Source organism: Poecilia reticulata, chromosome 5 (genome assembly GCF_904066995.2).
Source record: "Poecilia reticulata chromosome 5, P_reticulata-male-v2, whole genome shotgun sequence".
Classification (NCBI taxonomy): domain Eukaryota; kingdom Metazoa; phylum Chordata; class Actinopteri; order Cyprinodontiformes; family Poeciliidae; genus Poecilia; species Poecilia reticulata.
This window is the reverse complement of record NC_088834.1, coordinates 29,320,738-29,332,731: the sequence shown is the minus strand read 5'-3', so window position 1 is coordinate 29,332,731 and position 11,994 is coordinate 29,320,738. Positions and strand designations below refer to the sequence as shown.

General features: G+C 40.8%; 1 protein-coding gene across 9 annotated transcripts in view; it reads right to left on the bottom strand.

Annotated features, from left to right (window-relative positions):
• Nucleotides 1–362: 362 nt before the first annotated feature.
• iqsec1b (IQ motif and Sec7 domain ArfGEF 1b) overlaps nt 363–11,994 on the bottom strand; it is a 77,012-nt gene continuing 65,380 nt past the window's right edge. For 5 of the 9 annotated variants that reach the window (XM_008410363.3, XM_081607441.1, XM_081607438.1 and 2 more), the window contains 10 exons: nt 10,632–10,798; nt 9,996–10,135; nt 9,578–9,607; nt 8,720–8,845; nt 8,519–8,618; nt 7,431–7,592; nt 7,145–7,321; nt 5,245–5,294; nt 4,300–4,823; nt 363–861 (listed from right to left, as the gene is read on the bottom strand). In XM_008410363.3, the coding sequence (XP_008408585.2) occupies nt 783–861; nt 4,300–4,823; nt 5,245–5,294; nt 7,145–7,321; nt 7,431–7,592; nt 8,519–8,618; nt 8,720–8,845; nt 9,578–9,607; nt 9,996–10,135; nt 10,632–10,798 (1,555 nt within the window). In that variant the 3' untranslated portion in view covers nt 363–782. Of the gene's footprint in view, nt 862–4,299; nt 4,824–5,244; nt 5,295–7,144; nt 7,322–7,430; nt 7,593–8,518; nt 8,619–8,719; nt 8,846–9,577; nt 9,608–9,995; nt 10,136–10,631; nt 10,799–11,994 lie in introns of those variants that run through there. The other 4 variants (XR_014087665.1, XM_081607443.1, XM_081607442.1 and 1 more) reach the window with 4 other exon arrangements.

The window sequence follows — 11,994 nt, the reverse complement described above, 5'->3', positions numbered from 1 at the left end:
GGAAATCACACGATCTTGTATCTTCTACCTGCTCCTGTTTGAACAGATAATAATTGCATGTCAATTTGCCATCATAATTTGTTTCATTTTCTTATTTTTGTCTGTTCTAAATAAATAGAAATATTTCTCACCAAACTGGAAAGTATTTCTAGGCTTATCTACCCTGCAGATACACTAGGTACACCCAGTCAGCAATCAAATCTATTAATTGGATACATTTTGATTTTATATGGATGCAAAAAAAAACACAATATACCATGACTCTGGTAACCAGCCCATGCTTAGCTGCCATTGGCCTGAAGGAAGTGCTGTTCATACAGTCATTCACATCAACCATAAGTAAAATCAAGAGACACTTCAGCTCTTATAGTGCATCATTTTATTATGTTCTCAATAATCATCACAGGACTGGTTTGACATTAACAGGGAATTTGTCTACTTCCAAACAGAACGCCTTCCCTTCGACTTCCACGCTTGACCACAAGAGATGAAGAATGGAAGCAAAGGCGAGGAGCATGAAGACCGTGTGACGTTCCTGGATCTGGTGATAATTCAGTCCTATCAGAGGCAAACAGCAGCAGCTCTGTGATTATGTGGAAGTCATGGGGAGGAGGGATGTACTTTCAATTCACCTGTAGACATTGATAATAATTATACCTAGTTAAAAGTATAATTTACAGAGTATGTACAAGTATTTATCGTTCTTTGCTACCACAAAAAACATACCATCGGTTTCCAAACTGCTCCACACCATACGTTTAAATCACAGTAGGTTTTCACACTCAGCAACGTGTCGCAATGTGCAAAGAGTGAACAGGAGCGCGTCGGAGTGACAAGGCCGGATGACACGGCAGAAATCGTCTACATGTAAACAAGCAACAGAGATGAACCAGATTGTTTTAGTCACACATGCTGATGATAGAAAACAGTAAAAAAAAAAGAAAAAAAGAAAAGAAATGGACAGATCAAAGAAGACGTAGGCATCAACGGCATGCAGCGAAGCATCTCACTCTGAATTTGGATGGGCTGCTGAGATTCACTGTCATTAGCTTAGCCAGAGCCAGCATGACTGACACTGAATAAAGCCGCTCAGCTTTGTGGTTTATGAATCCGTTTCATCATTTTTATACTCAGAACAACGACGGCGTATTACAGATTCCACAGAACATGAGCATCATAAAGTTTGTGTTTCAGTGTTTTCTCCTGTAACGCAGACATACGATATTTTCACCAGGCTTTTTAAATTACATCATTTATTTGTGATGCGAGGCGCCATCTTTGCCACAGCATTAAACTCTTTGTTGCACAGAAGCATATACTTTCAATTACTTTATTATTATTATTATTTTAGCATTTCTAAAAAACCACTGAATGGGAATTATTGGACCAGTGAGGACAACTTGAAGCTTTGATTTTTTGTTTGTTTGTTTACTTGAAATGCAAAGAAAACCATAGATATGCTGGAAAGATCATTTTCAGACATGTGCTTTTAAATAAGACGATTGGTCTGAAATGTGTTTACTGAAAGCTTTAGAGCAAATTAGTTGGTGGAAGGGAAAAAAAGAGAAACTGAGTAGTCTCAATGTAACCCAAGGATTAAGAAGGTGAAAATAGAAGAGTTCCATCTGAAAAACTAAATCAGTGATGTGATTTACAAGTGGGAAAGTTCCTGTGAAGGTTTTACAATCTATAGAAAATGAATGGAGACTTTTTTACCCACACTTCAAAAACACAAAACCTTACCACGTAATTTTGGTCTAGTTTCTAGAACAAACATCTTAGATCACTTTAAATAAGACAAAACTAACTTAGAAGTAATTCTTCAGCAAGAAAAAAAAAGTTCTAGTTCCATTGGCAGATTATTTGGAAAATTTATTTTCATAAGTGAAATAATCTGCCAATGGAACTCGAATGTTTTTGTCAATATTAAGGAAAAATTTACTTGAAACTATTGCTGAAAAGTTACTTGTTAGTTAGTTTAGTCCTATTTCAGGAGTGCAAAGATATTTGCATTATAGACGAAGAAGATTTTGAATTTTTGCAGAACACTTGAAAACTAATGTTCAGACTCTCTCCTTCCAATCTGACTCAGCTTTAAGTAGAAAATGGGCAAAAAAAGTCAGTTTGTCTGTTCAAAGACTGTAGAAACATCCAGAAAAACCAGCCGCTGGACCTGCAGTGAACAGCAGCAACATTTATTCTCCACTTTGGTTGATGCTCCACTTTTTGTATGCCTTTCATACAATCCAAATAAAGCACACCTCTTCTATAATTCTGTTCTAGTTCTTTTATGTATTTAATTAACTGAGATAGTTCTGGGAACACGGTGTTGCTCGCCCAGCGTTTCTTTTGCCCGTCTCAGTGTGGAAGGGGTTCACCCCATCCAAATCCACGTGGATGCCAACTGCACTGAAACACCGGAGGACATGACAGAGAACACAAACAAAACGTTAGGATCCACCGAACAAATAAAATCAGACAAAACAAGTAAAACAACAACAAAAAACTCTTACATAAAAAATGAGACTTCATGTGTTGATATTCGTCACTCTATCCACTGAAAATGCTACAGAGGCATCCAGCAATATGTCTGCTGGGTCGCTGATATAGAACTGCTTTCTGAAGTGAGGAAAGCATACAGGCGCTGGCTGCCACGGTCAGTGACTCGGCGTGGCGTCTTCAAAACGCAAACTTGTAGAACCCTTCGAGGTAGCGGAGCAACACGGAACTCAGATTTTTACTTTTTTTTTTGTTGTTTTGTTTTGTTTTTTAAAACTCGTTTGACTTAAAAAGAAGAAAAGCTGAGCGGTTTACAGCCAGGAGCGAACGACGGCCAACTCCTAACACAACGAACCCCAGCGGATTACCGACATCGTCAACACGGATGGGCATCCAGTGACCGAACACCAGCGCCATACTGGTTCCTAACTACGGCCCCCTCATGTGCAGCGCTACTGAGTTTAACTGAACCCATTTGCTTGGCATTAATTAGAATAGTAACAGCCAATATTATTATTATTTTTTTTACAAAATATAATGCACAATAGATATTGAGTAAATTTTAGTTACTACCTCGATAAATCCTGTCGGTAATTGGCACATTTAGAACTGCTACCAGAGATATATCACAGTGCACTGTGAGCTACTGCTACATTAAATAACCACTGTCTCTGCGACGCCGTTTAGCATTTTCTGTTAAATACATGGAGGTTAAATCTTGTTGCTTTTTATGAATTTGAGACACACAGTGCTACACTGCAAAAACACAAAATCCTACCAAGTCATTTCGATCTAGTTTCTTGTGCAAATATCTTAGTACACTTGAAATAAGGCAAAACTAAATTACAAGTAAATTTTCAGCAGGATAAAGTAGCTAACTTTAAGTCAATAATTCCTTAATATTGATGAAAAAGTACTAATTCCACTGACAGATTATGTCACTTAAAACAATATATTTTTCCCATAAGTGACATAATCTGCCAATGGAACTAGAACTTTTCCATCAATATTACAGATTATTGACTTAGAGCAGTGCTTATCAATTCCAGTCCTCGGGTCCCCCCTGCTCTGCATGTTTTAGATGTGCCTCTATTCCAGAACAGCTGATTCAAATGATTGCATGACCACCAAGCACTGCAGAAGCCTGGTAATCATCAACATATTCAATCCAGGTGTGGCAGAAGGAAAACACCTAAAACATGCAGGGCAGGGAGGCCTGAGGACTGGAGTTGAGAAACACTGACTTAGAGCAAAGCTACTTATCTTGCTGAAAAGTTACGTGTCAGTTTTGTCTTATCTCAAATGCACTAAGTAGCGATTTATCGGTGCCGATTTCCTTCATTTTGGGAGTTCAGTGATCGACCAATTTTTACATGTGAAGCCCATCTTATCCACCGATCTTATCTAGCTTGGCAAAGGTCTAAGAATCAACCACTGTCCTCTTTTGCTCTCCGGTGAGAAAGGTTTTACTGACAGACCAGCCCACCAAGTCATGTATGCATGTTTACAATTAACAATAGTCACCTCACTGTTGCCAACTCCACAACTTTCTTGCCAGAAAACTGCAATCGGTGCACCTCTAGTACCAAGACATTTGCTCTAGAAACTAGACCAAAAAGTCTTGGTAAGATATTTTGTATTTTGAAATGCAGGGGATGAAGGAGGGAAAGTTTTCAGAAACATGACGCCAAACAAAGTCCATGCTCGAGTCTGGAATCATCTGCAGACCAGAGACGCACAGTGTGACGATTTCATCCGGTAAAAGTCTTTACATGGTATGGTTCACCGTGATCCACTCACACCACTGTGCTGATGCCGCTGTGTTTGGGCTTGGTGCTGCTGCTGGGAACCTGAGACGATGGCGTTGGCGTCGGTGGCGGGCCGTGAAGGTGGCCGCCGTGGACAGAGTGGCTGCCGTGGCTGTGCTGTGGGTATGGCGGGTAGGGCGGCTGCTGGCCGTGAGACGGAGGCGCATGGCACTGGTGTGGCGCCTGCTGCAGATGGGGCGGTGGGTGGTAGTGATGGTGGTGGTGGTAAGGCGGGGGATTCTGGGTCACATGGCAGAAGGGGATGGGGTGAGGATGGACAGGAACGGACGAGTCCGACTCCGCTCGAGCCGCATGGTGCAGGTTAGCCGGGTGCGGGGCGTGGGAGACGAGGGTGGGGTGTGGGCTCTGGGGGCCGGGCGACTTCACCCGCCTGGTGCCAAACAGAGACCCGAGCAGGGAAGAGGAGCTGGGCAGGGAGTGTCCGCTGTGACGAGACGCACAGTCTCGACCCGAAGGGGTTCTCCGCCGGATGTGAGGACTGCTAATGATGGAGCCCTGCAACGGAGAAAACAAACGTCATGGAAACACGGGGCAAAAACTTCTTCTTAACCACACAGATGCAGGGAACATGCTGAAAGGACAACTTCCCTAACGCAACTGTGCACCATCTGTTATTGCATCAATGGAAGAGTAGAACTACAACAGTCAGCTTCCACGTATGGGTTTCAAGGTGAGTCTAAGGTCAGCAGAGCAGCATGACGACATGAGTCTGAACTACAGTTAGTCTAGTCATGCAGTGAACAACCAAGCCTAATTCCACAGCCACAGCAGAATGCATGCACAGTGCTGCAAAGAAGCAACGGAAGCTGGACAGCACAGCACACAGAAACAATAAATCTCATAGAATCTGCACACTGAGAGCGAGCAACGCAAAAGGCGGCCGGAGGCAACGTGGCAGCAGCCGCTGCCTACTTACTTCCAGATTGCTGTCTAGTGATCCTGCACTGCTGCGTCTCCCGCGCTTTCCTGCCCAGGATACGGCACATGACAGATAAGACATGCCTGGTTAAAACATGGAGGTGCACACACCCTGTCTGTCCACAGGGGGGCGATGCGGACACATTCTGAGAGCCACACGACTAGCTAAGCAGCTGACTTTGGTCAGGGTGTTTGGGAAGCTAAGGGTCGGGGACAAAACTTATCCAAACTAACGCCAGAACATGGAGTCTGTGTGAGGAAAGTGAGGGTTTGTTTGGGTGGCTACATGGCGAGCTAAGGTTCTACTAGCAGGAGACTCTTGGAGCAACAAATAAGCTCCACTTGGAGAGAAATGAAGGAAGTTTATTCATTTTCAATATCATTTCCAAATAAGACAGAAAAATAAAACACCCCAGGTTAAAATATTGTTAATTATAGCTTTCTCAAAATAGAACTAGCTCTATTTATTTAACTGTTCATCTTTATTTCAGCTTGTAAATGGCAAAACTTGAAAGTGTGTGGTGAGTGTGTATTCACCTTCCTGAGTTAGTACGCTACATAACCTGCTCCCCCTTTAGCTCCAGCTTCAGATCTGTTGGCGTACAGACTGAACATTTCACCAACTGTTCTTTATGAAACTGTCAGGCTCAGTCAGACAGTTTGGAGAACATCCGCTTTTAAATTGTGCTCAGATTCATGGTTGAAACTAGGTTGAGACTTTGACTTGGCCATTCTAACTCACAAATACCTTTTGACCTAAAGCGTCCAATTGCATCTCCAGCGGCGTTCACAGGAAGGATAACCTCTGTCCCACCTGAGAGAAGTTGGTCCCCCCACCTTCTTCAAATTGGACAAAATTGGTGTCAAATGTTTTTGCTGGCTTGTGTAGCAAAAATTGTTGTTTTTACCGCTATCATTTTAAAGATATTAAGAAATGTTTCCAGAGGTCATAAAAGGTCAACCAGCCGCTCCTAAATTCTTCAATTCAGATAGAATTGGAGTCAATCAACTCTCCTATGCTTGTGTAGGAAAACTTTTTGTTTGTGCTGCTTTGGCTTTGAAGATAATAATGAAGGTTTAAAGGTCAAAAGGTCAACCAGCCCCCACATTTACTTGACCAAAATGACCCATGTTGTAGTGGGACACAAGGCGATGTTGTGTTCAAGGTCATGTGTGACACTTGTTATTGGCTACACGTGGCATTTCACGTAGTACGTTTAATTTCTGTCGGCCTGGTGGTTGTCTTGGTGATTGGCTTACCTGAATTTTATCTTGAATAAAAGAGAAAAGGAACGATTTCCTTCCAGTCCACAGTTATCCACTGGTTTATGTCGTAATAAAATGCACTGAAAGTTGTGGTTGTGATTAAAAAAATAAGCAAGCATCCTGAATTGTTTTTTGAAAACTGTATGGGGAACAGGCAACATACTACCTTATTTTTTATTCTCAAAAGCAGGTTTGAGATAAAGCTCAAACCAGCCGTGTCATTTTACTGGCGTCCTCGGGTTTTTGTGCCAATGCTTTTCTGCAGTGGAGCATCTTCTGCTGCTGCTCGCTTTGCATGAATAACTGGAGAACGTTAATCCCTCCTTCTCACTAAGCAGCTTGGATTGATCACAGTGACCTACAAAACGGTGTTCCTCCCTCCTGCTAGCAACACAAGCCTATTAGTGGGCGGCTTCAAGTGAAGAACACCTGGGTGTCTCGGCAATGGCGTCGATTTCCTTCCCTGCTCCTGTACTGGGAATCTGACTATCCAAATCTTCCTTTTCCCAAACGTCAAATGAAACCGGAGTGAAAAGCGTCATGCTGGCATCCAGCTGGACTATTTGCTTTTCTCCAACCAAAAAGTAAAACGAGATGGGAGTCAAGGCACTGATGTAACATTCAGACCTTACCTGCATCAGAGAGATCCCGTAGGGAGCTGCTGAGCGCGCTCCTCTTCAGACCCTCACCGACGGCGTAGCTGTCGTCCAGGCTGGCTCGGCTCAGGTTTCCATTCCCAGTTTCCTTCTTTAACCCAGAACACTGGGACATGCTGGGCCTCACCAAACCCTTCTGCTTCTCCAGCTCAGCTGCGCACCAAGCAAACACGCAACATCTGAGTGTCTGTCGCTTGGGCACCACATATTTAAAAGGAAAGAGAGTATGAAGAGAAAGGACAGTATGAAAGGCTCTGCTTACATTCTATCCGATACTTCTCCATCTCTTGGACTTCAGCAATAGATTCTCGCAAATCGTCGGTAAACTTCTTGCGGTCCTGAGGATTGGGAGCATTGAAATTGATGAGGACCTTGATGTCTGCGCCGGGAATGGCCGAGGTCAGGCGCAGGCCGTTGGGATAATCTGAAAAAAAAGAAAAGAAAAAGAAACAAAAGATCTTCATATCTAGGAGTGCTTCCTATCTGGAGCACTCCTAAATATTATATTTTATATATTTAAACTGATTCATGGAGACAGAGAGGTCACTGTAGCTCAAATAACTGCTGAGTGTCGTCTTTGAATGTCCACAATGTGAACCTTGAAGCAGACGGGCGCCCTGGGTGTCAGCTAAGACCAGGCGTCTCGTCTTAGCTTTAATCCTATAGTTTTTTCTAATGTTTAGCTACTTCATCTTAAAACTAATTTTTGTTAGTTATTGCTGGTGACCCAATGCATTGTGGGATGACTCGTTGGCCGATCCCAACTGCCACATTTGAACCAGTTGAACTAAACTAAATAGCAAAGGCATTTTGCTATTATACGCTATATGGGAATAAGCTCTTTGGTCAAGACTTTTCCAATATCTTTTCCAGAACTGGTCTGAAGTGTTATATTCATCAGTGTGTTTTAGGTGTGGCCTTAAAATACATCCACAGGTTTAACTCCAATTCACTCAGATGAGTCAGGGAACCTATTAGATGTTAGTGAAAGAAAGCTTAAAGGTTTAACCAAATATGTAGAATATAACTTGCCAGGACTAAAGCAATATATCTGATTAATGGTGATTGAAATAGTTGTCAACTAATCATCCTTTTCTATCTGTAAATATGGTCTATGTAACTCCTCAAGTGGCTCAGTTTCAGCTTCACCCAGTTTAAGAAAAGAAAAAAAAGTAAAATAAAATATTCTGTTGACTGTCTTCTTTGCAGAAAGTCAGAATAAAACAGATGAGATCCTGGTCTAGTACCGGAAACACTCTGGTGGGAGAACCCAACCTGAAAACTCAGAACCCTAAATGTGTCCTGACTAAACATGAAACTTATTCAAATAAATAAAGAAAACATACTTACACTGATTCTCAAATAGCAGAACTTGCATGCTGTAGAGCGAGAAGGACTGACGAAAACTGTATGTCACCGAGTTCTTTTTCTTTTGAAATATTTTGGTAACCTAAGAAAAATAAGCAGATATGTCTTGCTGAGACTCTGATAAACGGTAAAACCTTCAGTCTTAGTGTTTGTGGAAGAGCAGTTTGCCACTAGTGGACGTACCACTAGCAAGTCATTAAAGAGGAAGATCTCCCTCTGGTGCAGGCCCAGCTTCTGCTGCTTGTTGGGATCAGGTACTTCGAACAACCTGCAGTAACACACCAGCCTCCGGTGGGGTAGCGACAGCACCTGCACATGATCCGTCATCATCTCAGAGTCAAAGAGGCAATATGATATCTCTCCAGCAGATACACATAGATCATTTGAGAAGTATAATTAGCGAAAGTCGCCCCACTGCTGCCAATTCAGCAACTTTCTCGCTATATGTTTAGTGACATATCGGTAATCGGCCAGAAAACTGCAATCGGTGCAACCCTATTAGTAACTACTGGCATAACAGAAGTATTAATATTGGATATCAATATTAGCATACAGTTAAGACATACAGCCAGAGCCACAAGGAAATGGCTCCGATCAAAGAACATCCATACATTGGACTGACATGCGGTCAACTTAGGTGGAACCTAACGCTCAAACTTCAAGTCAAAAGACTTGAAGACCAATTCCACAGATGATCTCCATCAAATCTGAAGCCAAAAGCTTTAAATACATTTACTAAGAACAATGGGCAAAAAAATTCAGCCTGCAAAACTTCAAAGATGGTGGAGACATTTACAAAAAAAAGTGGTTGTAAAAATCATTGAGCCAGACATTTTGCATATTGAAATGTTTTTCATATTTTTCATTTCATTCATTCCCACTCACAGTGTTGCACAACTGTTTTTTTTGGACTTTTATATAACATTCTAGTAAAATACACTGAAAGTTTTTTGTGTAACAGGGGCAGGATGAGTCAAAGTTCAAGGGGCATGAATGCTAACATGAGAATGCTACATATCAACACATAGAAATAATACTTACACAGCCAAGACCTTGGTGTAAAGACCCAATCTGCAATTACAATGAAAACACATTTTGAGGTTATTGAACGCGTGGAAACTTTTGCAATAGGAAAACAATACAAGTTGACATCAGATCAGATTTACAAATCTTAGCAAACATCCTGGAATATTTTTCAGGGTTTTTTTTAGTTTTTTTTTTTCATAATAAAGACATTGTTATGGCCTTTTTGCAGTTCTGGCCCTGACAAATTCTAAAATAAATAAATTAATTAATTAAATCAACCAAAGTGGGCCAGGACATTTGTCACTGTTCCTATTTACACTTTACAGTCAAGTTTAAATGCATATTTCAGTATGCCGGCATGAAGGGCTCTTCAAAACTGATGTCTAACATTATAAAGACAATGGCTTCACATAAAGAATGAAAACAACCTTACCGGTTTTTTCCCAACAATCAGTTTTTCCACTTTCTGAACCTGGGACACGTGATCTTCATTAGTCCTGAGCTCTCGCTTTCGAATCCGCTCGTATATCCCCACCAGCATCTCTCGGGGTATGTCCTCCCCGTCGTCAACACCTTTCAGAAAATGAGGAAGAGGTATTGAGAGAGGAAGAGTTAGTTTCATTTTAATGGATTTATGACTGCAAATGAACTGCTGATTTTAGATTAATCTTGCTTTTCGCATTTTTAGCTAGCTTATTTATTCTTAGCTAGCTTATTTGTTTTTAGCTAGCTTATTTGTTTTTAGCTGGTTTATTCATTTTTAGCTAGCTTCACTGCACAGTCACATTTAGCTTGCAGAAAGAGCCCAAAGCCGTAAAATAAACAAAAGTAAACTGACCAGTTAGATTTAGGTTTAGCTGATTTTGAATAATACCCTCAGTTTAATGGGATTTTATGAGATAAGACGATACAAATTAGTGCGTAAGAGTGAAGTGGGGACTTTTAGTTTTGGGTTTTAATGTGACAAAAGGCACCTGACAAGTTAGGAGTTAAGTTTATAGTGAGTTGAATGTTGAAGCAGAGTTGTGACAGTGAGCTGGAAGCTGTGAGTGGAAGGAAGACAAAGCACCTCGAAGGTTTTTAACAAAGTCTTCCAGTTTCATCTTCCTCTCAGGCTTCACATTGGGGCTGTACATGTCGGTGTTGAGGAGGATGATGGCGAAAGCGAGGATGAAGATGGTGTCTGGGTTCCTGAACTGTCTCACCACACCGGGGTTGCAAATGCAATAGCGCTGGCTAGATATCAGAGACACAAACACACACACAGAAAGCCAAAAGGTATTTAGATGGCATCATTTGTTGTTCTGTTATCAAGAAACCACAGATATGTCACATGCATCCCAACGTATGTAAGCATGAATGAAAGAAAAATAGACTGTTTGAAAGAGCGAGACACAGTCAAACTTGATGTCCCAACAATGTTGAGTTAGTTGTTCTGCTGTCAGACTAAATCTGATGATGTTGGGATTCTAAAAACACTTTGTATTATGTAATTCTGCTTTTATTCACATGTAACAGTTTTTCAGCTGCTTTGCCAAGAATCCCATTTGAACTGGAGCCCATTTCTGTTAATGACAGAAAAACCCACAACGGTCAAATAACTCGAAACTGACAAAAGTAACAAATAAACTTACTGAAAATAACACATTGCTTTTGAAATGTGGCTCAGAAGAATTATTTTATTATTCATGTGTATCCATGGTGTCATGATGCAAACCATCATGACTTTAAACTTTAAACTAATTACCATAGTAAAAGCTGATAGTCCTATTGCTTCCAAAAGACCAAAGACAAAATGTCACAAAGTTTGATTAGTTCATTTTATGTGCTAAACTGTAACAAGAACGTTCAAAAATTACCAAGGTCAGAATTGCTAGACTTATTGTGATTCTTCTAATATTTGTGACATATGTGATTAAAACATGTCTTTGGGGGTTTCTCTAATGGGATATTCAAAATTTCTGAGACACTTAATTATTATTATTAGTTTTTTTGTCTGTAAGCCACTAAAATTTGACCAAAAATTTAATTATTTCGATGAATCTCTATAAAATCATTGTTTCACTTTCTTAGATGACTGGCAAGAAATATACAACTTTTATACAAGATTCTAATTTTTTGAGCTGTATAGCAAATGACACCCAAAAGCAGCTCTTAAGAATATTTTTCTTTAACAATGACTTGCCACAATTGAAAAAGAAATCTGAAATCTGAGGTACGTTAGCCTTACCCTTGGAGAATTTGAGTTAAAATACAAAACTAACATTCAAGAGTGTTTTCTGCACTACAGAAATGGGGCTGAAATCTGGTTTGCTAGTATGTCCATATTTCATAATAACTCTACTGGAATATCGCTGTGAGCTTTTAAACATCGTGGAATCCCTTACCGTAGTCTTGCTGAGCTGATCATAGAAATGAATCCGTGTCTCACA